Source organism: Triturus cristatus, chromosome 11 (assembly GCF_964204655.1).
Source record: "Triturus cristatus chromosome 11, aTriCri1.1, whole genome shotgun sequence".
Taxonomy (NCBI): Eukaryota; Metazoa; Chordata; class Amphibia; order Caudata; family Salamandridae; genus Triturus; species Triturus cristatus.
In genome coordinates, this window is record NC_140594.1 from 709,013,055 (window position 1) to 709,040,255 (window position 27,201).

The 27,201-nt window shown below is 47.3% G+C and overlaps 1 protein-coding gene across 3 annotated transcripts in view; it reads right to left on the bottom strand.

The window, feature by feature from the left end:
* NCK1 (NCK adaptor protein 1) overlaps positions 1–27,201 on the bottom strand; it is a 599,173-nt gene that overhangs the window by 534,510 nt on the left and 37,462 nt on the right. The window contains exon 3 of one of the 3 annotated variants that reach the window (XM_085634333.1): positions 13,586–18,249. The exons of the other annotated variants lie outside the window; for them this stretch is intronic. Within the exon in view, the coding sequence (XP_085490459.1) occupies positions 13,938–15,302 (1,365 nt within the window). The 5' untranslated portion in view covers positions 15,303–18,249 and the 3' untranslated portion in view covers positions 13,586–13,937. Of the gene's footprint in view, positions 1–13,585; positions 18,250–27,201 lie in introns of those variants that run through there. 3 annotated transcript variants of the gene reach the window in all.

Below are 27,201 nucleotides of genomic sequence, written 5' to 3' on the forward strand. Positions count from 1 at the left end.
TCCCTTCTACGGATAGATTGATAGAATGAATGTTGGTGTTATGGGCCCCACCAGTGTATGATGTGTATGTGTGTGTGTGACTGAGGAATCATTCTGTCCGTGGTAATAGAGGGAAATTGAGGAACACGAACTACACCAATAGCACCACCATCTACGCTTAATATAACAATTCAGTGAGATGTGAATCCTCCTTACCCTACTGTTATTCCCCCCCCCCCCCTTTTAAGGCGAAATGTCATTACAAGCAATGTTGTTTACACTCTAGTGGATCGTTTGTAGATGCAATATCATGTCGGTATAATAAATTCTGTACCCTGTTCACATTTGGTTTTAGGTAAAAAGTCTAGCAGCATAAGGGACTAACAGTGATAAGAAACGATTGTGGGCGACGCAGCTACATAATTTTCAGTTATTTGTAAATGCTGTAATGCATGAAAGTATGTAAAATCAAGAAATTTAAACAAAATGTGGATAGTCTGAAACCCTTCCATAGGTCCTGCCCTCTGGACATACGTGGGACACCGCAGCGGTTAGGGAGAAAGAAAGAAAAAAAAAAAAAAAAAGAAGGAGTGGAACTGCCTCAGATACCTTTTTCGAGAGAAACATGCTGGCTAAGTATGCCTAGGACCAGCTTGTTGAAAGCCACCTTTTTGCTAGTGGGAATTTGCAGCATCTGTGCTAACAAAATTTTGAACACAAACGTTAGAAATACAAAAGAAAAAAAAAAAAACAAAGAAAAATCACACAAAGGGCTTTAACTCTGGAAACAATTACTCAAGCAAGACATTGCGACCTTTCTGGGTGTTTCAAAGACATGCGTAACAGAAGACACTCAGTGAAAGCACAACTCATACTTTCTTGTTGCGATGGTTCATTCAGTTCTACAACAGTGCCGGGATGGGGAATAACTGATTAACATTGCGATTGCTACCTGACATAATAGGTGAATGGTGCAATGCATGTCCTTTTTGTAGGGCAACTAGAATTGTGTGGCAATGAAGGAACAAAGTGTGTAAGTAAGTAAAGGTTTATTGTGTAAGTTAATTAAAACCAATTACAACAATAAAGTCATAGTCCTAAAAAGATTCACAAACCAATAAGTTACTGTTAAAACTTCCTAAAAGATCAAAACTATTTTGACAATTCATAAACTGACTACTAGAGTTAACAAGCATTGGCAAAGCCAATAGGTTTCGCCTATCTATTAGCTTAGTCAATTTTTTTTATGTTGCACAGTGGTGTGAGCTGCTGTGCTACATAACTTAAAGTGAAAAAGGAGCGATATGACTTGGTCAGACAGTTTCATATCGTATATATTTTTTTATGATCTTTAAGCAATGCACGTACAAACGAGTTAAAATTGTTATTTTCCCTATACTTATGCAGTTTATATTCTTGAACAAATTCCCATTTCAGTTACCAACGGTTCAAAGTGTAGCTAGCTGGAACACTGAGCATGGAGAGGCTATGGCGTTACGGCCAGCACTGCAGACTTTGGAGCTGGGGAACCAAGTTCGAGTATCGGCTCAAAATCCTGAGATTCAGAGCAAATGACTCAATCTCCCTGTGCCTGTAAAAATAAATGTGTTCTTGTGTAATGTAACTGGAGCTCATGTAAAGCTCTCCAAGTCGTTCCAGTCGACTTCGCTCTATTAAAAATGAGTAATTAGGAGGAGGGAGGCAATAAGCGACGGGTGGGGAAGGCCCATGCAGCGACGGAAGTGAGGTGGTGGTAGGGAGGGGCAAGCAACGAACAGAATGCGGACAGTGGAAAGTAAATTTAAAAATCGGACAAGCAGTATCCTTACCTGAACTTCCTCAATACATAAAGGTAAATTATTTAATGAAATGGCACATTAAACCCCACACTGTGCCAGCCTAGGGATTGATAACAATGGTTCTACCTCTAAAAAGCGCAGCTTTGCAAAGGGCACAGCTCCGTCATACCCCCCATGACACTGGGAAACTGAAATCTAAACATGCACTGAACAGATTTGTTTTTCAAATGCAAGTATACATAAGTTTATTGGGAAATTTGTCAGTAAAACATAACCATGTACAATACAATTGTATATGTGAATAAAAGTGATTGAGTATGCACATAGCTAAGCCAGTATGCAAAATGAAGCTTGACAAACCAATGGGTCTGGTCTTGGAAAGCTAGTGAGTTATTTAACCCCTTAAATGGCACACACACTCACTACCTCCCTGGTGCGTGTAACAGCCATTGGCCGACACCAGGGAGGCCTTCCCAAAATCCTTTGGTGCAAAGCACAGGGGGTTTCTTTTCCTTTTTTTTTTTTTTTTAAACCGTGGGCAGACGTGGAATTGCTTTCGCGTCTCTCACCGACCTCCCTCCCACCAATCTGTGACGACATTGCGCACATCACAAACTGGCGATAGAGAAGACTCCAGGTAAGAGCTTGCTTGGCCATCAGTGTGGTTTGGGGTGCTGCAATGCCCCACCAGATGTCAGGGAGGCAAGGTTTCAACAATGCCTTCCTGGCACCGTTTTCCTGGTCCGGTGCCACGATCCACTGTCAGTATACAGCAGGGAATAAATATGTATGGGGGTCAGCCCTCATGCATGGCGGTCAGCCCTCATGCAAGTGGGCCAGCCCCCCATGGGGGCACATATATATTATATATTTTAAATCAATGATTTTCCACTAGTACAGAGTGATTTCTTCCCAGGATGGATCTGGCAGGGGGGCCAAAATATTTTTTTTATACAAGTGTGGTTTCCCTGGGGGCGGAGATCTGCACTCAGGGAAACCACACATATATAAATAAATAAATGATATCTATATCTATATATGGAGAAAGATATATATTTTTTTCCTCAAAGAGTGGAGATGCGGAATCACTTCTACTTCTGCCCTCGCGCTCCCTCCTGCCAATCTAGGACGTCAACGCACCTCACGGCGTACTGGCGTCACAGACCCCCACTGGAGCGGAGAAGCAGGCAGGTAAGCGCACTGCTGCCGCGTACAGTGGGGTTTCCGCCTATTAGGATGCTTCTCCATGTTTGTGGGTTGCATCGTAAGAAAAGGGAGTCTCCCCTTTCCAGCGATGCCACTCACAAACCTATTCCTGCTTGTGTATCGTGCTCGGGGCACAGTCCACTTGCTGGAATACCACTAGGCCATCAAGGACCAGTTGTTGGTTGAGGCCAGCCCTTGTGGTTTTACCAACCAACCCTGCCCCGGGGCGAATTTTTTTTCTAACAATGTGTTTTCCCTGGGTGCGCGATTGATTACAAAAAAAATGTAATGTGAGGGCTGTGAGTGTGGACTGACACTTGGCTGGCGGTGTGTGTGGACTGACGCTTGGCTGGCGGTGTGCGTGGACTGACGCTTGGCTGGCGGATGTGTGCTGGCTGGTGGTGTCTGCTGGCTGGCGGTATACGTGGACTGGCGCTTGACTTGCGGTGCACGTGGCCTGGGGGCGCGCGTTGACTGGCGCTGGATTGGCGCCACGCATGGACTGGCGCTTGACTGGCGCGATGCGTGGACTGGCACCTGCCTGGCAGCGCGCGTGGGCCAACGCCTGCCTGGCAATGCGCGTGGGCTGATGCCTGCCTGGCAATGCGTGTTCCCTGGCACCTGCCTGGCGGTGCTTGTTCCCTGGCGCCTGCCTTACGGTGTGCGTTCCCTGGTACCTGCCTGGCGGTAAGCGTTCCCTGGCACCTGCCTGGCAGTGCGCGTGAAGTGGTGGTTGGCTGGCGGGGTGCGTGGACTGATGCTTCTCTGGCGGTGTGCTTGGACTGGCGCTTGCTTGGCATTGTGTGCGGACTGACGCCTGGTTGGTCGTGTGCGTACGCGTGTGTGTGGACTAGCGCCTGGCTGGCAGTGTGCGTGGACTAGCACTTCACTGGCGGTGTGCATGGCTGGCGCTTGGCTGGCGGTGTGTGTGGACTGATGGTTGGCTGGCGGTGTGCGTGGACGGACGCCTGGCTGGCGGTGTGCATGCACGACGCTTGGCTGGCGGTGTGCATGGATGGACGCTTGGCTGGTGTTGTGCATGGACGGACGCTTGGCTGGGGGTGTGCATGGACTGGTAGCCAGTATGTGTATTGACTTGCCTGAGGTATGTTTGTCAGTTGTCTGATGTTTCGGTGCTTGGTGGTGTGATTGGTATGTTACACCAACAGGACTACGAGAGTGATGGGCCCTTGAATGGTGCGGTTTGTAAATGTAAGTGTTGTACTGTGTTGGTACCGCAGCTGGCAGTCTGAATGGGTTTCTGTGTGTAACGCACAAAAGGCGTGTAAATGGACTGTAAAGCAGTTGGTGCAGTACATGGCTTTACAGCTCACAAACTGTAAGTCAGTAGTTCTTTGAGATGATTTTGAAATTATTGATAATGACCTTTCCAGACTTTATCCCATAACGTCATTGGTGAATTTTTTATGAACAATTTACTTACCCTCGTGCCAAATCCAACCAGTATGCCAGAGACTGACTAGTGGATGTGCTAGTGTTTTTTTTGCTTTTTACCACCAGTGCAAATTCTCTCTGTGGTCAACAACTTCTACCCACATAGTTTTTTGGAAACTGGTCACTAAGAGAATAATATGTGTTATGTTTTGTGTGGATCCACAAGGTTTACTTACCGAGAAGTCCTTGTAAATTTGATTCTTTCACAAAAAGATTTTTTCCCTCACATTTCTCTGTGGGACTGTTGTGGGATGACCAGGCCGGCACAAATTTCCTACAACCCAGCGTTCCCACAGGTTTCCCGATAAAAAGCTACCTAACATGTGTGGGTGGGCCAAGTGCCCGGGATAAGGAGGGGCCCAAAATGTTTTGTGGACATATTAAAATTATCGATCACAAAACACCCTGGTTTTGCAAGGGGGGCACCTGCGTTTTTTGTCCCAGACTCGGCGGCCACCTAGTGTATCATTCTTATCGGGAGACCGAGGGGAACGCTGGACTGTAGGAAAATGGTCCTGGTGCGTTGATTCCACACAGAAATATGAAGAAAATGTGATTTTTAAATCTATATTTGATGTTTGTGGAGCATTCTGGGTAAGAAAACGTTGGGGGACCCACACAAGCCACACCTCCCTGGATGTCTCAGAGTGTCTAGTTTTCAGAAATTTCTGGGGTTTGGTAGGTTTCCCTAGATGGCCACCGAGCACAAGATCAAAAATAGGAAAACCTTGAAGGATCAACACAACTGACCCCTTACCGAATTAAGAAATGTGTCTAGTTTTCAAAAATGTATATCTTTCCAGAATCCTCCATGGGTTTCACACCCGCTTCCACCACTAACTGGGAGGAGACTGAAAGCACAAAATATAGGGAAAAGGATCTATCTTCCAGTAAAATGCCAGAACTGTGTTGAAAAATGTGGTTTTCTGATTGAAGTCTGCCTGTTCCTGAAAGCTGGGAAGAGGGTGATTTTAGCACCGCAACCCCTTTATTGATGCCATTTGCAGGAAGATAAAAACAGACGCTTTCTTCTGCAGCACTTTTTTACAGTTTCCCCCCCCCCCCCGAAAAACAACATTTAGCTCTATTTTGGCTATTTTCTTGGCCCCCTTCAGGGAAATCCACAAATCCTGGGTATCTTTAAAATCCCCATGATGTTGGAAACAAGTAGGCAAATTTAGCATGGATACCTTATGTGGAGAAAAAGTTATGGAAGCCTAAGAACTACCCCAAATAGCCAAAACAAGCATTTGCAATGCAATAGGTCTCGCATTTATGCAGTTTGAGCTATTGACATTGTAAATGACAATGCCCTTTATTAATGTTTTCAAAATATATATAAAAGGCATTGTCATTTACAATGCCAATTGCTTAAACCAACGTAAATGCGAGACCTATTGCATTGCAAATGCTTGTTTTCTTTTGTCTTAAGCACTCCTTGAGAGCGCATTTGTTTTTTAGCTGTCTCCCTAGTGTGCTTCTCCTTCCCACTCTCTGTTGCTCTCTTCCCCATGAGCTTCACCCACTATCTGTTATGCGCTTTCCTCCGTATGCCTTTCACCCCACACCCCAGGTTGCTTCCCTCACTCCAAGCTCCATGTTGCTTATTTGCCTATTTGTCCCTCCCACCCCACCGGACTCCAAGCTGCTCTCTTTCTCTCGCCCATTTGCTTTTCTCAACAAAGCCCCCACCCATTTACCCCTCTGCATGCCCGCACCTGCGCCCTTCATGTTGCTTCCACTTCCAGGCAGTAAATCAGTTTGAAACTGCACATATTTCAGCTTTTTATTCTGGTGAATCTGAAGTTCAGTGAATTATTGGAATATCAGTGGTAGGCAGTTTTTTTTGGTTCAGTGTGGCATTCCTTTCTTGAGGGTAGCATTAGAAAAAGGAGAGGAAATCTACGTTGAGGTGGCAGTAAATAAAAATTTGTTTTTGGAAGGATAAGTGATCTTTGCTCCTGGCCTGATTCCGCATGAGTGAGTAAAAGGTCAGAGACTTATCGTGACATCTAGTCATGTGGTAATTAGAAACCGGGGTCGAAGTTGAAGGAATCTTTGTAAGGAGGATGCAGCTGTGAGCTGTGGAATATGTGAACCCTCTGCAGCAGAGATGCACATTGGTCCCGCTTGATATTGCCAAATGAGTGACATTTCACATACGTTGAAACACTGTGGCATATAGATGAACACTTCCGAAAGTGCCAACGGATGTGCCAAGTACATGAAACACAGTTCTGTAGTAGTTTGCTAACATTTGCTAAGAAATACCATTGTATTGTTAGATGGAATTGGTGTGCGCTGTGGCTTGTGATCAATCCTCACATTCACCAACGTGCAGGCAGTGACATATTTGCTTAAATGTTCATTATGGTGAAGGAAACTTAATTCACATGGGCTCTTATCTGAAACCCACATATTCCTTTTAAGAAAAAGTGCCCGGAGTTCTGTACCATAACTCAGTGCTCTGACCAGATGTGTAGACCGTAGTAATGCTGTTAACAAACTGCACCATAACTACGGACTCGGGCAGCTTAGTTTGAAAACACGAACACGGCGAGCTGCAGTATTGGTGACCCAGTATGCGCCGCCTGCTTCGGAAAAAAAAATATTTGCCTCAATTAACCGCTTCGGTGCTCATGACGAGCCCAGCTCGTCATGAGACACAGTGGAGCTGGGCTCGTCATAACCGTCGCGGACCGCCCACGCTCGGTTGATTCCGCACCTGTGCGGGAGACTCAATCAGTGGGCAGGGTCGTGACGAGCTCAGCTCGTCATGAGCACAGCTCCACTGTGCCTCATGACGAGCTGGGCTCGTCACGAGCACAGCGCCACCGCCGCTACCCCCCCCCGCACCGCGGGGGAATTACCCCCGCGTGGAAGGGGTTAACAGAAAAATGGGCACATGCATCTCAGCAGCCCTGGCTTTGAAGCATGGAAGAAACAACTATAGCTCTTTAGGTTAATTTACCGGAAGCAGCAATACATGTGCAGCCTGCAGTCACCGGTTTAAATCCGAGAAGGTACGACACAACCTTACATTTTACATTAATATAATTGTTTGAAGTATATAAATCTGTCTTTACGATAAACAGGTATTACCTTCACTTTCCTCCTTCTGTTTATTTGCTCCCCTGTGAAATGGATCCAAAAAAGAAAAAGCTGTCGGCATTCTGCGAGCGCGCACACTGAATAACAAGGCTTGGCCCGAGGGAGGTGGCAACAGGAGCACGCCGAGGCACATTTTAAATAAGCTGTCGGTGTTGTGCAAGCGCGTGTGCATATCTCCTGTCCTGCGTGCAGACAGGGAGGGAGAGAGGGAGGAAACGAGCGAGCCGAGCCCTACTCACGTGAACATCTCCTGTCCTCGCACGCCTGCTGTTTTATGCTAACGTCTTAAGCCCTACGCGTCCACATGTCCTGTCTTCTGGGCGCGTGCACCAATCCTGTCCCGCATCGCAAAGCAAGTCGGCAACAATAGATCTCGCCTACGCGAGCAACGCTTTTGCGCTGCGTCGCTAGGCGAGACCTGAAAAGGGCTCAGCACTGGGGGAGAATAAGGCCCAGCAGTTAAAGGGTAACTTTTTTATTAGAACCATAAGCCAAAAAAATAAGCAATGGCAAAGTCAATAGGTATGTGTTTAATGTGCCAAAGCATACAGCATTAGAACATTAAAGTGAGCAACAAGGGTGAGAACCATCAGGAAAGAAGAAATTGGTATTGTTGTAAACTAGTGCTCCCTCGTCTAGTTCAAATCAAGTATTCCAGAGGAGGCAAAAAACAAAATACATCCAAACAGCATTGGGTGATAGATGAATACTCGACCTGTCTGAGCCAAGAGGTAAACCGCAAAACCAGAAGGCCTGAGCTTAATGTGTTAACACATGCAGTGTCAGGACATTAAAAGAAGCACTAGGGAAGGAGTCAAAAGGACAGGAATGACAGTGCTATTGTTGTAAAGTACTCCCTCGTTCAGTTCAATGAAAGAACTCGAGTGAGGGTGGAAGGATACACCCAACCAAACAAACGGTAACAGGTGAATACTCCACTGGCCTGAGCCAACAGGTGACTGACAGTCTCAATGGTTGAAAGAAGATGTTTGGAGGACGCCAACAGTTGAAAGAGGCACACCCTAAGCCTACTCTATGTATATTTCTGGTAATAGGTCTAATTGACAGCTGAGCTGTCAAAACACAGTACTAAGAAAACATGTCCCCTGCCAAAACATGATAGCCATATGCTTGCTCTAAAAATCTCTAATTAAAAACAATTGCTTATATATTTTTATAGAACCAAGCAGGTGCTTCCTAGCTTGTGGAACCTAGAACAAATATAGAAGCTCTTTTTTCTTTTAATTCACATCTTCACATCACGGGAAAATAGGACTTTTATTTGCACAAAGAAAACATACGATTCGCTTTGAATTACTGGAACCTTAAGATATAGCTTTAACATACAAAGATGATTAAACAGGCCCAGGTAACCAGATGCACTGTCTGCATAAGCATTATGAGTCTGATAGAAAACGCCATCCTAACTTGTGAAAGTACTCGCCAATGATTTTTTAGCTGAGTCAGAGGGGAGAGGAAAGGGGGCACACAAGTCATGCACACTACACCAACAGCTAAGCAGTTGTTTCCAGAGGCCTGCGAAGTTAAGGATTTCCCCCAAGATGGGGTCAAGCAGGTGAGTTGGGTCTGGTTATCTTCAACAGGTCTCTATATGTTGGCAGTGGATCATGTGTTGCCTGGCTGCGAGTTCATCTTTGGTGAAGCTCCACTGAGGTTTGTTTTTTTAAATCTTCCTAAAAATCCAGATCAATAGGGTGAGTGTGTCAGGCGCTACTCCACAGTGTAGCCCACAGGACAGTTTGGTTTGGCAATGTCTTCAACATCAGTACATCTGTCAACACTGGGTAGTGTGTTCAGTACTTACCAATTTCTATACAGAATATACATACAAATTGGAATTTGTAATCAGATAAGTATCTGGTCATCCCTTCTGCTGCTGTAAATCCATGACTCCTTTCCACAGGCTCTCTCTCTTGTGCCTGAGATTTTCTATCCTTCTCTCCCCCCCCCCGTCCCGTCCCCCCCCCACCACCCAAATCCCGAAGCCAAACCTCATGTTTCCAATGGCAGGCTTTTCATTTCCCCGTTTAAAACCTTCCACGTATCTGTTTCCCTCTTAACTATACCAGCTTGATTTTTAATTGGTGTTTGACCTGACTTAGGTGACCATGTGGACACACAAATGGGTATCCAAGCAGTGTAGTAACAAAGCCAGTGCATGTCACTGCTACTCAAAGTGTAGACCGATTTGCTGGTGGCAGTGGGGTGTAAGTGAAGTTGTGTGGTATTTACCCCTTTATTGAAGCTGTAATAAGCGAAGGTAAGGAAATATTCAATCAATGCCTTCTATGCACTATTACTGCCACTACACTTTATCGTTTTGCTCAGCTTTAACCTATTTTTACAGAGCCATATCTCAGTGTTTACATGTCCCAACCGTCTGGACAATGCCTGTGAAATACCAAAACAAGTCCATAGGCTCATCGTTGCTCCAGGTAGCAAAGTCAGAGCATGGCCATCACCGGAAGCAACTCGCCCAAACATTGAAAAACTGGGGGCCTGGGGTAAGGGGACTGCACCAACGACGCGACTCGGAAGGCTCAGCCGTCTAAGATAGACTTGAAAGACAGTCCAAACATCTGACCCGGGGCAGATCGACATCCACAGTCCTTCGGGGTGGAAGCTAAGCCTCCATTGTGGCCTTTTAAGCAAGCCGTTGTCCGCAGCTTTATGGGCCAACAGACAACAAACCGGGGAGTGCTCTTTCAATGCCCTAAAACTGTTGTATTCCGTGAACCACATGGATGCCACTGAGGAAAAGTAGCGTCTAAATTGTTAATCTTTGGCTTGCCTACAACCTATAGATTTCTAGAAATATTAAATTGTTTCGTTAGCTCCAGAGATAGAAAAAATAAAGTATTGACGAAGGCACAGAAAAACGGCAGCTGTCAGTGGATTCGAAGAACAAAAATATGCTACTTCCTGGTTACAAAGACAGGAAATTGTCTCTGGAGTCCACAACCGCACATAGAGTTAAGAGCTAGAAGCAGCCCGAGGCTTCAACTTACCGCACAAGAAGAAATTGGATGCTGAAGTTGGGCAAACGCATGAGGGGCAACATTCCACGCCTCGTGCCACAAAGTGAACAAGAGAGGCACCAAGACCATCAGCCACTAAAGAGTGAATCAGTAATGACAGACGATCTGGCGTGTTCATTAGAATAGAAAGAACAAAACATTTGGCTGACTGAGACAAATTAATCAACATATAAAGAAGTCAGGTTTATAGGAGGTACATGCCAAATGCTACGAAAAAAACAAACTTTACAACTTTCTATTGTTAGAAAAAGAAGCATACAAAGAGCACATAGCTATAGTAGTCTACATTCCTCCCATTTTTGTCAGTGTCCTTTTAGAGGAATTATCGGTTTGTCGTTCTTAGATGTTACTACAATGCAACTCAAAAATACCTTCTCTACTGACATTGGAAGGATAAATGGTTGATTGGACCGGTTGTGAACTGAACGTGTGGCCTTCAGGTTACATGTACTAATCCCTGCAGCACAACGGAATGGGTTATCTTTGCAGTGTGCAAAGAGTAAGTGTTCCAGAGGGTCAGATCGGTTCTACCAGTCATATATATTAAAAAAAAAAAAGTATGACCAAGCAAGCATTCTTGTGATGCAAAAGCGTCTGTGTAAAGAGTAACGCCATCTATTATATACCAGTTCAATTTAAAATGAAGCACTATATACTTCCCCATGCTCTTCCCAGAAAGCCATACGCAGGCGGTAGGAGGAGGCGCCTTTTCCTTGGTACTTGCGATCGAAGAAAAACCTTAAAATTTAATATAGGGCATCTGGCAACTTCTTCACCCACATCTACATTCAACAAGGAAAGGCATTATTTAAAATTTAATGAAAGTAAAAGGTTCTTACATTTCTTTTCATGGTGAAAACACATTCCAGCCATAGTGGGACAATGGAGGTCAGCAAATAATCAAGGTGCCAGGGGATGTTTTAATGTCACGGAGACAATGTATGGGGGGGTGGGAGAGATCTGCTTTAAGACTTTCCTTTGTTACAAAACTTTGATACCAAGACAGAAAATGAGACCATCTACGGTTAAATATTAATGAGCAACATATTATAACTGGTACGGATGCTGTTATTTAATGGGGGCACACTGGACACATTCTGCACTGCCAAAGAGATTGTTTTTATAAGTGGAGGCACACAGAATCTGCACAGCTACAGCGAGGGGCAATAAGCAGCAATAGTCTTGACCAATTGAGAGATTCAACACATGGGATTGACTATGCCGCCAACTGCTTAGAGCACAGGTCCTGTCACTTCATGCCGCTCTGATGGCCATGACGTCCAACAAGGAGGCACCTATAACATGGTAGCCTTCACCTATGAGGGTTGAAGAGACAACACATGAACAGATTGGAGGGGCACATTGACCAGTGCAGAACTAAATTGAAGATATGCTCCCAAGCTGAGAGGCTCCCTTTGTGCTGGAGGGATTGCTTCCTCAGAGACCAATGAAGGGCTCTGATCTGCCTCTGGCCTACCTCACCAACAAGATGCACAAGGCTATTAGACATAGCAGGCTTAGGATTTGCAGAACCAGGAGCTGTGTCTTAGTCAGAAACATCTGAACCATATCCCAAATATCATCAACAATCCGAGGAGAAGGAAAAGGCTTCATGGGGTTCGTGTCCAGAACTGCACCAAAGGTTAGCATATGTGTGAGAGTGAGATGAGACTTTTCGGTGTTGATGGTAATGCCCAAGTAGCAGAGAAGAATCATAGCACCAGGAAAAGGTTTCTTCATAAGCCCCATCCTTAGTCAGTCACCCAAGTACAGAAACAATGACCTCCTAGTCTACATTATGAAGCTATGACAACTGCCAGCACCTTCCAGACAAGACATGTTGCAGAATCTAGATCACACATGATGATTTGTTTTGAAGCATCCAAACTACCACTGACCGGATTTGAAAAAGGATTTCTTCATGTGATAATGGAGATGGACGATGGACAGTTCTGCCAATCTCCACAGAGTTTGGACATGGCGCATCAGACATCTAGCATTAACTGAGTAGCAGTGAAGACTGTCAAAAGCAAGGATTTTTTGTCTTACAGCTTGTTGCCCCTTGGACTTCTTTTCTGGGTCATAGGAAATGTGTTTGGATTTAATTTAGTAGATCAGGATTGGACCACTACACGTCTGATCGGGGATAACGCAACAAAAATTTCAAATCACATTCGGCAGGCATGTAACATCTGGCAATTTGTCTGTGGACTGCAGATGAAAACAAAGGTTTGTACCAGGGCTTCACGAGTGCCTCATTAAAATACAGTAGAAGTTCTGAAAATACAGAAGAAGGCTGCACTATTTCAGTTAAAATGTTAGTTTATATTTCCAGATGACATCGCAGTGTCACCACATCCATCATCACATTATCACAAATTTGGCCTCCCGGGTGAAGGCTGTGTTGGGGAGCCTGCTCCACTTTTCCTGCTGCTTTTCTCATAACTGAAGTGAACGGAGAAACTTTCTCTGACAGAGGCCCATGAGATATGGAATATTCTCTTCTGGAGAAGTGTCCATCTGGATTTACAGAATGCAGATTGTATGAAGTACTGCATAGGCTGACTTTGAGGGCTTTCAAGGCAGCACCATTGTCATAAGTGGCAAGGGACACAAGAAAACGACTCCCTGGATGGCACAGACCTCATTGAAGGCTCCAAAGCCAGAGCCGAAGGAGAATGAATTCAGGCGACAGGATCAGACCCATATTTGAGAAGTGACCTGTAGGTACAAGAGAAATCCTGAGAAGATCCAGCAAGGCTAGATAGGTTTGAGGTGTGCAGGTCCGGAAATTCCAGCACCATTTTTTAAAGATTTATTTTACATCGGTATCAGAACCGGCAATGACAAAGAAACCAGTAATGGGAAACTGTGACAGTCCACAGGAGTCTGAATTTTTTCCTGACAAAAAAAGAGGATCGCTTCTTCCTACGGCACTTTTCTTTTTTTTTTTTTTTTTTTTTGTTTTTTGAAACCGTTTATTGCAATCTCAAGTATATACAAGTATGGGCCTACAACCTTCCGGCCGGCCGCTAGAGTGACAGGAGCACCTGACAAACGTACAAAAAGGCACTTGGCGTTGCAGAGAAGTAAATCAGGAGGTATCAACGACGTGGGCCACATGACTCTAAGCCCACAATACGGTTTCATTTTATACAAACACAACAACACAGAAAAACCACACCCGCAAGGCAACCCGCAATCGAAAGTAACCGCACGTGCTCCTTAAATGAGGGACCCCGACCATCCACAGGAATCTAAAGAGGGGGAAGGGAAACAAATCCAGGACTGCGGGAACTCTGTGCCCGGGGCTGGGGGAGGGGGTCAACTAGGGGGACGGAGCCGGTGAGGCAGCAGGCAGCAGTGGTGGCTCGCAAATACCCCCGCGGTAGGCGTTCCAGGGGCCCCATACTTTCACCCACGCCCCAGGCTTACCCCTCGCCACATACACCACCTTTTCTCGGAACATGCACCAATCCATGTGTTCTTTCCAGGCCGACACCGCCGGGGGCCTCTGGGATCCCCACAGTTGAGCGATGTCACGCTTAGCTATCATATATCCCAGAGTCACCCATCGCGTCTGCGGAACCGAGTAATCAGTTGGTTCCCACACATTCAGCAAGCATCTCCTCGCTTCAGGCAACAGCGCGACATGCGTAACCAGTCGCAGGACCTCATGCACACCACGCCAGAATCGCTCCACCTTCGGGCATTCCCACAAAATATGCAAAAAAGTCGCCAAAGCACCACACCCACGCTTACACAACCCATCCTCAGCATAGCCCATACGCAGAAGCCTTGGCCCCGTCACGTAAACCCGGTGGAGTATCTTAAGCTGGACGAAGCGAAGGCGAGCCGGTATGGCCACCTCCTTCGGAGAGGCCACCGCGGAAATCCAGTCTTCGTCGTCCAACTCCAGCCCGTCGGCAACCCAAGCCTCACGGAGGCCGGTCAGCAGGCCCGAGCGGTCATTAATCAATTTTTTGTAAATAAGGGAGATCGTGCTGTCCGGAACGTGGCCATCCAGCACTCTATCCTCCAGGGGGGAAGACTCCGGGATGGAGGCGACGTCTGGGAAGACGGAGCCCAGCGCGTGACGGACCTGCAAGTACCGAAAGTATTCACTGCCCTGCAGCTGAAACTCCGTCTGCAGCGTCTCGAATGTTTTGAATCCCCCTCTCGTCCAGAGGTCCCCCACTTTACTGATGCCGATCGTGTCCCATTTCTCGAAGCCCTTCGAGGTCCACAGGGAGCCCAACCGCTGAGGCGCATACAACGGCGACGCCCGGGTCAAACGGTCCTTCCACCCCATAGCTGCATTGGCCGCGTGCCACACCCGCACCATGACACGCGTGGGCCCCGTCAAGCGGGGATCGGGCGCGCCCGAGTAGAGCGCTCGATTGTAGTCGCCACCGGGCAGGAGCATCTTGTCCATTTCAAATGCCGGGTTCAGGGCGGGCCCATAGAGGCCGTGATTAATTGCAGCTAGCTGGGAGGCCCAGTAATACCGCTTAATGTCCGGGAGGGCGATCCCCCCGTCGTACCACGGGAGCGTCAACTTCGCCAGGGCTATACGCGGCCTCCCGTCCCAGAACAGGCGGCGCTGTAGACTCTCCACCTCACGGAAGTAGCGCGCCGGGACTAGGTCCATAGTGTTCTGGAGAGCGTACAGGAAGCGCGGCAACGACATCATCTTAAACAATGCCGCCCGGCCGAGCGGCGAAAGCGGCAGGCGCCGCCAGCGCGCGACATCCTCCTTCAAGCGCTGGAGGGGGGGAAGCAAATTCCGCTCGTAGCGGGCCTCCGGGTCCAGCGTGATATAGACACCCAGGTACCGAAACCCCTGCGAGGCAATCTGGATCGGACAGCCCCGCGGGAGGACGGGAGCCTCCCCGGAAAGCACATAGACACATGATTTAGCCCAGTTGATGACGAGGCCTGAGTTACGGCCAAAGGAGCGCAGGACCACTTTTCTTTTTTTTAAAGTTCTTTTTATTAAAGACAAGATTGGACAATTCAGACAGTACACAAATGCGATAAACTACGGCATTACATTGGTGTACATTGGACAGCAAACACAAAAGCACATGGCTACGGCACTCTTTGTGTGTGTGTGGTTTTTTTTGTGGGAACATCTTTTGGGCGATTGTTCCAGGTCAGAAAATATAACTAAAGGAGAAGGGGAACACTTTACATATTTCTTTAGGCCTGGCCAAAATAACGACTTCCAGTTCCCCGATTTCCTTCAGGAGCATTGAGGATCAGGAGCTGCAGGCCAAGGGGTTCCATTCTCATGGAAGACACCAAAGCAGATGCCATGTGCATCCAACAACATCATCATCCTACAGCATCAGCCACAGGGATTAGATCTGTGAATATTAGGAAACATTTGACTTAGTCACTCCAGAAAAACGGAGGATGGTTTGTTAGTGAAACACCAGTAACCGCTCCGCACTCGTGTCAATAAAAATTAAAAAAAGGAACGGACACTAGTGCACTAGCTGGCACCTTATATACTGTTGGGTAAAAAAGGAATCTTGATCCAGTCTGGCACATGGAAGTTGTATCCACCAGAAGACATCTTATATGAATCACGTTTAAAAAAATAAATAAAAAAATACATGACAGACCCCACCATGCCATTTTTGTCAAAGGGAGACTGAACAACACCGAATGATCTTTCTTCTTACAAGGTACCCTGTCCGGTTAAAGAGGTAATGGCTATGAGAATCTACACAAAGACTTTTGCGCTTTTATGTGCTACTTAGGTACTTGTGGTAATCAGGTGCTGTATGAGGGGACAAAGCGAACCTTCACAATTGGCATCTGTAGCCATATTTCAAAAGTTGGTAACCAAGGGTTCACTTTCCATGAAATAAAAGAAATACACTAATTGTGAGATGCTACAATTACTTCATATCACCTGACCCCCTACTTCTAACAAAAACACACCTAAGCAATGGGTTTACTTGTCACACTATGAGTCCGGCCACGGTATAAAAGATCGGGGACGGAAACACACACACACACAACTGTGCCATTTCACGGTAGCACGGTCTTTAATTTAATGAGTACAAGAGTAAAGGAATGCAATAACGATGACATGACAAAGGGCTACATGGAACAGCTTAATGAAAACAAAACATCGACAGGCTGGGAGTAATTTTGAAGTTTTCAAGAACAACATCTGACAGCCACTTGCAGCACTCTGCTCTTCGAGGAACACTCCCCTGCATTTCAATTCATGCTGTCCTCTTTAGAGAGGAAAAGAAGCAGCTCCTAAGGTTTATACACACATTTCTTTTGTTTTAAACCCAAAACTGGCATACTAGATTTCCACCGTCTCGCCAAACACAATCTGGCCCTATTGACGCTGCTATAAATGTCCATCTACTTCCACGGAGGTTGCTGTCACATCTGCACAGACGAAAAACCTTGATGACATTATCTGCTGACCACAACAACACCTCACTGACTGAGGCTCAGTCACTAAGCCCTTAGCCTTGACGCAACCTTTGGAATGCATCGTGTAGGAAATAAAGATGGCCCAGCACTATCCCACAAAGGAGTTTTTGATCCTCTGTGCACATAACAAGGGTTTTCAACGCACAAGTTAAAGCAAAAGACAAGCTACCAGAGTGTGTGAGACCTCAGGAAGCAAGCAGGAATCCCAAGATGACCACCAGCTTGCTCTACGGGGGCCCGACGGAGCAATTCTATCTCAGGACCGCAGGCGAGGATTATGCAGTCCTTTCTTCACTTTTATTAATTAGCAGGTTCAAAGGTAAAAAACAATAAAGAACACTTGCACAAAACAACATCTCCCATGAACCTTGGGGAGCAACCATGGTAGCCAATAGTCCAATCCAGACACAGTCCGACAGTCTATCAATCACATAATGAAACGTAGTCCTTCCTCTTTCTTCACAGCTAACGATGTCAGACTGTCAGTTAAGTCGCCTTACTTTTCCTTCCTGAAAGTAACTGTTAGTGGGAGAGAGGGACTTTTTTTCTGACGATTTGCACTTATTACTTGGCTTGCAGTAGTGAATTGTGTCAATCATAGCGATTGTCATTTGCTTTGCCTAATCTCCTCAGGCACACCACCTGAGCGCGTCTTTTTTCATCCTGCGAGGTGGCGCTCTTTCGCGCCTTCCAACGCACTCTACGTGCGTCGGAGCGGCTTGACAGAGCTCCGTACGCGGCGTTGCACTGAAGAAAGGATTAAAAATTTGCAAACATTCGTGACAAGAATTTTCAATTCTATTAAGGACAAGGAGGCGAGGATTATGCTTTCTCATTTCTTTATTAGAAATGCCCAGCAGCCAATTAGAAGAACCGTTGTAGAACGAAAAAACTACAGTACCCATGAGCACCAGGGTACCACGTGACCAACCATAGAGTCTCACATATAAAAGATAATGCCAGTGAAAGTACGTCCTCTTTCTTTGGTGAGGAACAGTTCACAGGAAACAGGAAGTCCAATGGAAAACGATGAATGCCAGGTAACAGAGTCCATCAGCAACAGCCGGGAATCACCCTGACGAAAGTAAACACAGCAAACGCCGAATACAGGAGGCAGCAGACCATCCAAGCAAAGAGGCAGGTGGAACAGAAGGACCGCTATTTGGGGTCAGAACCTGAAAAGAAAGGCAGAGCCGTAATATTCATCCCATAAAGAGAGTGAAGTTAACAACAGAAGGGGGGGTAAAAGAGAGAAAAAACCAATGCATTAAACATAAACGAAATGCAAATATGACATTGAAAACATGAGAATAAATCATGACCTTGGGTGGGATAATCCTCGCCTCCTTGTCCTTAATAGAATTGAAAATTCTTGTCACGAATGTTTGCAAATTTTTAATTCTATGTCAGGACAGGAGGCTCCGATTATGCTTGTTCAAAGCTTATCCACCACTACAGAAGCAATATGTTCAATAGGTTTGTAATAAAAAGTTTTGAACACAGAGTCAGAAGACCAATCTGCGGTTTTCATGATGTCCAATAATGAAACACCCATCGAGAACGCTTTAGAGGCCATAGCCCCACGAGCCGAATGAGCACCAAAAATGGAAACATCAATTCCAGCCTCAGACAAGAGCCATCTAACCCAGCGCGCTAAAGTAGCAGGCGTAACCGGACGAAAAGGTTTTTGCAAAGCAATAAGTAATTGACCCTGTGGATCTGAACGGAAAGGGGCAGTACATACCTCATAATCCTTGACACACTGAACAACGCAAAGGTTGGGATGGTGAGGAAATGAAGGATAGGTAACAAAAGAAGTAGCCGTTTTGGTGCGTTTAGAAATAAGAAAAGTGACACCCTCGGGTGTAAAACTACGACCTGCCAAGTCTAACGCACGCACATCAGAGACTCGTTTGCAAGAAACAAGACATAACAGCATAGTCAGTTTGGCAGAGAGTTGCTTGCGGGAAAGCAAGGAATTAGTAGGCCAAGCCTTAAGAAACCTCAAAACAATGGAGACATCCCACAACGAGACATATTTAGGGCACGGAGGATTCGATAAACGAATGCCCTTAAGCAATTTGGAAATCAAGGGATGCTCACCTGCAGGCTTACCATCGATAGGAACATGAGCCGCTGAAATGGCGGAACGGAAGTTGTTGACCGTGCGATAAGCCAAACCAGAGGAAGCGAGAGAGGCTAGAAAATTAATAATCATAGCCACATCCGCTGAAGCGGGATCAGCTTCCCGCTGAACACACCAATCACACCATCGTTTCCATGAAGCCTTATATCGTTTGTAAGTACTGGGAGACCAGGCATCACCGATGAATTTGGAAGCGTCGCATGAAAGGCCTGGGAGCGACCAGCGATCCCCGAAATTCGCCACGCCAACAGAAGGAGAGTGCCTGACAGAACAAGGGGATGCGGATTGCCGAGGGGATCCAACAACAGATTCCACTTCTGGGGAAGAAGAAACGGGACCGCACAGCACATTTCCAAAAGAACCGGGAACCACGCTTGAGCTCGCCACAGCGGAGCAATTAGGATTAGCTCTGTTTGAAAGCGTTTCGAGTAAGCCAGAACCCTGGGAATCATCATGAACGGGGGAAAGGCATAACAGAGAGTCGACAGCCAAGTCTGCAGGAACGCATCCGTGGCTAGGGCTTTCGGATCCGGTCTCCAGCTGAAAAACAGAGGGAGCTGAGTGTTCAGGCGAGAAGCGAACAGATCTAGGTGACATTGACCCCAAGTCCGAAGGAGATTGCGAAAAATGCGCGGATGAAGGCGCCAATCGCTGAAGTCGCGAAGATGGCGAGAGTTCCAGTCCGCAATCTGATTGTGACAGCCGGGAAGATATTCGGCAATAACTGTGATCTTTTGTTGAAGACAGAAGTGCCAAAAATCCTTGACGATCTCCGCCAAAATCTTGGATCTCGTTCCTCCTAACTTGTTGACATACCGAACCGCCGAAACATTGTCCATGCGGAGCAGAATGCAACAATTGGACTGGAGAGGAGAAAAACACCGGATCGCAAAGGAACCCGCCAGGAGTTCCAGGCAATTTATGTGAAGAGACAGTTCCTGGGAGGACCACCGACCCCCTGTCGAGACGGGACCGCAGCGGGCTCCCCAACCCCATAGACTGGCATCGGATTCTATCACCAGATCCGGAGAGGAGCCGAACAGGGCTCGCCCATTCCAGGCCTCCATGTGGTCTAGCCACCACTGCATCTCGTCCCTCGCATCCTGTGAAAGGGGAATCAGATCGGAATATCGAAGACCTTTTTGGAGATGACGAATCTTCAACCTTTGAAGTGCCCGGTAGTGAAGAGGGCCCGGAAAGATCGCCTGAATGGAAGATGCTAAAAGACCTACTACACGTGCTAACGATCTCAACGACACAGTCTGTTTGGAAAGAACCGACCTCAATTCCCTCTTGATGTACCGAATCTTTTGGTTTGGCAGAAGAAGTTGACAGGAAAGAGAATTCACCTGGAAACCCAGAAACTCTATCACCTGAGTAGGATTCAAGATCGACTTCTGAGGATTGACAAGAAACCCCAGAGATTGTAAACGGTCGATAGACCACTCCAGGTGCGATAAGACTGTGAGGGGACTGTCCGCCATGATAAGAATGTCGTCGAGATAAATTATTAAGCGGACACCCCGAGCACGCAGACATTCCGCGACGGGCCTCAGAAGTTTCGTGAAGCACCAAGGTGCTGACGAGAGGCCGAATGGAAGAACCGTGTATTCGTACCGTGTCCCCTGCCAACTGAATTGAAGAAATCGGCGATGAGGCTTGAAAATAGGAATCGAAAGATACGCATCCTTGAGGTCGAGCCGAACCATCCAATCCCCCTCGCGAACAAGATCGCGCAATAGATGAATCCCCTCCATTTTAAAGTGTCTGTAAACGACATTTCCGTTGAACTCCTTCAAATTGAGGACCAGGCGATTGCCGCCCCCTTTTTTCTGAACCAGGAAAATAGTGCTGAGGAACCCTTGAGGGTGGGGGATGGACGGAATGATTGCCCCTTTTTTGAGGAGGGATTCGATCTCCGCCGAGATAAAACTTTGGTCCTGAAGAGAAAAAGTTAGGGAATGTGGAGGAAGGTATTGATGCTGGGACTGATAAAACTCTATTTTGAAACCCTGAACAGTTTGCAGAACCCAAGCATCGTCGGAGATTAGACGCCAGTTGTGGAGAAAATATCGTATTCTGCCCCCCAGAATCACGTCGGAAAAAGGAATCAGACTCACCTGAGGTGTTAGAGTCGTGGTAGGCACCCTGGTTTTCACCTGCACGGCCCTTTCGAAATTGACCTCTCCCTTTGCGGGAAGGGTAGAAATTGGAGCGGGAGTTGTATCCAGAGTCTTGACCTCCGCCTTTCTGGGACTGAAAACCCCTCTGGGAGGGATGATGAGATCCACGGCCGAACGAGCGTCCCCTATGTCGTCCGGCCCTGGCAAAAACCGGACGAAGAGCTCGTTTGATGGAAGCCTGAGCTTTATCTAGACCGCTGAAGGTCGCAACAAATTTTGTCAATTCCTTTAGAAAAGGTTGGCCAAAAAGAAGACCCTGAGCCACCGGACCAGATTCGGAAGTAGACAGTTCCGCTAATTTTGGGTCGATTTTTAGCAAAATAGAGCGACGACGCTCGCTCGAAATTGCACAATTAGCATTGCCTAACTGGCAAATAGCCCTCTGAGCCCATTCGATCAGGTCGTCAGGATCCACAAGGGAAGAAGATTCCTTGGCGTGAAATCCAAGATCCAGAATTTTAGTGAGTGGTCCCAGTAAATCCAGCATTTTATCCTGACAGGAACGCCAGGACCTGTCAAGACCCTTCTTCGGATCCTTTGCAAATTTTTTAAGGTATGACAGCATAGTTGGATCAATCTCTGGAGTGTCTGCCAGGTGGTCTGCGAGATCCGGGCGAGGGCACTCAGAGCGAAGGCGAGCCCTAACATCCTTTTCGAAGGGCTGCCGAATGTGCGCCTGAACATAGGCCGCTACAGCAGGGGAAGGGAGCCAGGAAGATGAATGCGGATGATAAAGTTCAGAAGGTTCAAATGTAAGGACCTGAGGGTGAGTGGGAGCATCGACATAATGCTCCTTACGAGACTTCTTGCGTGGAGGCGGAACATCCTGGTCCGAAGGAGAGGAAGGAGGACCATCGGAATCAGTCAGAAGTCCAGAAGAGGCAGAGGCGCCCACCGAAGGCAAGGAGGAAGCTTTTTCTGAGGCTAAAAATTTAGCCAGTCTTTTAAAATCCGACCTATGCGGATTAGCCGGAGATTTTGAGGAACTGGAAGGAGGCAACCAACCCTGTTGCTTGGCGTAGTTCGTCAAATGACGTTTCAGGGGATTAATGGCGTGGACCAGGGCCTTATTAACGGAGTGGGTAACCCCTTGGTCCAAATCTTCCACTAGATCCTGCTCTAGAAAATTAGAGTCATCATCTTCAAAGGAGTAATCATCGTCATCAAAATATTCCTCCATTTTCTGTCACAGAAATGTGATAATAAAGCCCACAAAATGATACTCCGAGTTTTATATATATGCCAAAGGCACAAATCAGGGGGAGTGAATAACCCCACAGCAAGCCAGAAGGAAAGGTAGAGAAACCTGACCCAAAATATATAAATAAATAAATTGTGGAGGGAGGGCTTGCTGCACAATCACTCTAGGCAGTGCCTATGCGCTATTATACAGCCCAAAGCCTTGAAAAAGCAATGGGCGTCGATGGGGCTGAATAACTTTCGAGGCTGTGGGCAGCGGTGTGTAAAACAACCGATTCTGAGAAGCTCCGTGTGGAAAACACAATGTAAACAGTTAAAATGGCCGCCGCGCATGCGCGGTAACGGCCGCCTCGAGAGAGAAATGAAAAATGAGCTCGCGCGTGAAAGCGCGAGTCTCACTGCCCCAGGACTCCCACTCCACCTGAAAAACGAGCACGGACGCTCCGACGAGCGTCCGGACCTCGGGAGGTGACACACGCTCCCAGCACAGCACCGCGCGTGTGTTAAGACACCGCGCGAACTAGAAACGAAATGCGCTAGAAGCGGCAACAAAGTAGCAATACAAATTGAGCACAGAAGCATGCGTATGAAGCAGTATCTAGAAAATACAGCAACAAAGTATCAATGCAACACATTAGCAATAGACAAATAAGTAACACTTAAGTGGCTGCGGAGCAGCAAAGAAAGAGGACGTACTTTCACTGGCATTATCTTTTATATGGGAGACTCTATGGTTGGTCACGTGGTACCCTGGTGCTCATGGGTACTGTAGTTTTTTCGTTCTACAACGGTTCTTCTAATTGGCTGCTGGGCATTTCTAATAAAGAAATGAGAAAGCATAATCGGAGCCTCCTGTCCTGACATAGAATTAGCGGTCCCCCACTGTATGACTCCTCTCCCCAACCCTCACCTGACACTGCAGAAGTGGTAAACTGACAGGGATTAGCCCGCTTTTTGAATAACCACGTGTGGCAGACCACGAGTGTGGCTGACAGTTCCAATCCTTTAAAGAAGTGTTTTTTTCACAGTGTCTTACACCGGCAAGGGGGCTGCCCATATATATTATTTCAGGGCGTTATTTCTTGGTGCTCTCACCCTCTTGAATAAATATGCAGTCTCAAAGAGACGATGACTATGCACCCTCTTGCACCTCAGAGGTGAACAGGTTCCATACCCAGGCTATATCTCAGGCGCTTGCCCCTCTGCAGGAAAGTGTCGCCAAGCTGCCGGCCCAGATGTACAAGGGCACTGGTATTCTGGGAGACAGGGGGCTGGGCCTAGAGGGGGTGACCTCGGTCCACACATGCAAGGCCTATAAACGTGACGCGGGACACCTGGAAGGCTTTAGCCTTCTGGCTGTAGTCTTCCATAAGAGTGCACACACGTTAAAGAACGCACCCTGCCCGGAGGAGGAAACACCCGTGATAATGAGTGATGACGTTGCGACGGACTTCTACCCCGAGGAGGGGTTCCCCGATTTGGGGGGAGGGTGATCTTGAGGATGGCGAAGATTTGGGCAGATTCTGGTGCCTGCATTCCACCGGTTCAGACTCACTAAAAAGGGACACTACCCATAGCGACATGTTTGACCCAGAGGGGCTTTACCGTCCAAGCTCCGAAGAGTGGATCCTGGAGAAGATAGCGGCGGACTACGTTGAGAGTAAAATCTGCCAACCCCTCAGCAGAGGAGGTCTACAGGCGGAATGTCCCAGACCATCCCTGGATGATAGGGTGATAGCGACCCCAGAGATCGACTCTAAATTATGTACTTTCTTCTCCGAATACAGGAAAGAGCCAAAAATGGGAATAGACCGGTCTTGACAAGCGTGTCGGGACAAGCTCCTGGATGTGTGTGAGGAGGTGCCTGCTTTCACCCCCATGGCAGACCCTCGAGACGAGTTCTCACCCATCAAACGGAACGCGCCCGACAGGCAAGGGTTAATTAACCCGAACTCCTCTTCCCCGCAGGAACGCCCAGAGAGGGAAAACACCCAATGGGTATAGACCTGGGGAAATAGAAGGGCGGACCCGGCGACCAAGTGGGAGTTCCCGGAAGACGCCTGGAAGAAGGAAGATGGCGAACGGAGGACAGACGCGGGAAGCCTGGAGGATTTGCAGCGGAGGACAGCGGGACTGGGACCGGACAAGGACCGCATCGACACCGGCGCCATCCACAAAGGAGAAGACAACGTTTCTGCCGAACCAGAGTCCTGGTCAGAGGACTGGTGGACACCCCCGGAGGACACCTGCATGCCGCCGTAACTCCGGAGAGTTACGGCTTCCGCGGTACGTGTTGAGGGGATTGTGGTTGTAGGGGTCACAGGGAGGGGATTGTAGCCACTTCTTTGGTTGTTTGTTTGTTTTGGGGAGGGGGGGGGGGGGAAGAGGAGCACAAATAGAAAGAGACTGTCAGCCTTTAATTGCCACCACCCTCCATGGTCCCTCAGACCTAGGAAATAGGTTGGATAACTGGTTCTGGCCATAGACGGCTCATCACCTGAAGCAAGGGGCGAGCTCAAACTTCTAAGTACGTTTTTGTTTTCCTACATTTCTTGCACGCCCTACTTTTCACCCGTGCATACCACATCATCCCTAGCCTGAGCACCGGGTGTGTCCCCACTTTCAACCTTGGTGACGGTAATTGCCCCTACGTTAGACAGCCATACTTACCGCCTGTTGTCTCTTCTCTTCCCATGGTACCCGGGGAACGTCATCACCACTTACCTGGAGAGGAAGCCATTGGCAGAAGAGTCTCAAGCATCACCCGCGAATCATCTACCACGGAGTTCACCTGTGTTTCTCTCTTGTTGTTCATTCTGAGTCTCTAATAAATAAGCCATCATAGATCCACGCATAAGACCTCCTCGGTTCTTTTTCCGCCCATCCCTCTCACAATGTGGTAGGCCCCCTGACTAAGATCATTGAGCTAGCGGAACAGGCCAAGCAGTCAGGGAATTCCCTGCCCATGGACGATGTCGCAGGCTGGGCCCAGATGGCGATCTGCCTACTCAGCAACGCCAACTGTGCACTCTCAGCAGAACGTCATTGTTCCTTGTTGGTCAAAATTGATTCCAAACTGGGAGGAACTCTCCTCCTCCGAGTCGGGCCTAGAAGCACAGGGTTCCCTTTTTGGCAACCTCTTCGTTAAAGAGCTTGGGAAGATTGTCGCCACGTTCTCGGCCCTAGACAAAGCTCAGTATTCGATGAAAAGGAATATGCTACTTACAAGTATGCATCTGTTCTTGGCATGTAGAGCTGCAGAGTTGTACACTTAGCATAGATCGCCATCTGGTGTTGGGCCCAGATGTTTGCAGTTTGTTTTTGTTCTTTGGACAGTCTTTGGAAGTCACGAGTTCGGTGACTCCTCCTTCCGTCCGTACTGCGCATGGGCTTCGGCTCCATCCTCAGATTGTTTTTCGCCAGCAGGGAAATGATGGAGCGTAGTAATAACAGTGAGAAACCCATGTGTGTTGTATCTAAATAAGATGGACTGGAACGGATACAGGTAGCCGGGGAGGCGGGTGGGCGTGTACAACTCTGCAGCTCTACATGCCAAGAACAGATGCATACTGGTAAGTAGCATATTCCGTTCGAGGCATATGAGCTGCAGATTGTACACTTAGCATAGATTATATAGCAGTACCCAACCTTAGCGGCGACCACCGGTATCCGTTGCAGTAGTTTGAAAAAGTGTCTTTAGTACAGCCTGGCCCACACTAGCTTGCTGCTTGGAATGCACATCTACACAGTAATGTTTTGTGAAGGTGTGCGGTGTTGACCATGTGGCTGCCTTGCAGATGTCATCTAAGGGTATGTTCCCTAGAAAGGCCATAGAAGCCCCTAACTTTCTAGTAGAGTGGGCTTTAGGTGGAACAGATAATGTTCTTTTTGCCTTTTGATAGCAAATTTGTATGCACTTTACAATCCACCTAGCTATCCCTGATTTAGAGATGGGGTTGCCTTTATGTGGTGGAGAGAAGGAGACGAACAATTGTTTAGTCTTCCTGAAAGGTTGCGTTCTCTGTATGTAGTACAGCAAAGCCCTTTTAACATCAAGTGTGTGTAAAGCCCTTTCTGCAACAGATTGAGGTTGCGAGAAGAAGACAGGTAATTCCACCGATTGATTGAGATGGAAGGGGGAAATGACCTTGGGCAGAAACTTCGGATTTGTACGAAGTATGACCTTGCTGTGATGTATTTGTAGGAAGGGTTCCTGTATAGTGAACGCTTGTATTTCACCAACTCTTCTAAGGGAAGTGATAGCTACGAGAAAAGCTGTTTTCCAGGTGAGAAACTGTAGCTCACATTTATGCATTGGTTCGAAGGGCGGACCCATTAGCCGTGTAAGAACTACATTTAGATTCCATACAGGGGAAGGTGGTGCCCTGGGAGGAATTACTCGTTTAAGGCCTTCCATAAAGGCTTTAATAGCGGGCACTCTGAACAGTGATAAATGCTGTCTGTTTTGTAGATAAGCAGCGATCGCTGCTAGGTGTAGGCGTATGGATGAATATGCCAGGTTACACCTGTGAAGATGGAGCAGATAGCATATAATGTGCTGTATGGATGCATCTAAAGGGTTGATTATATTGTTACGG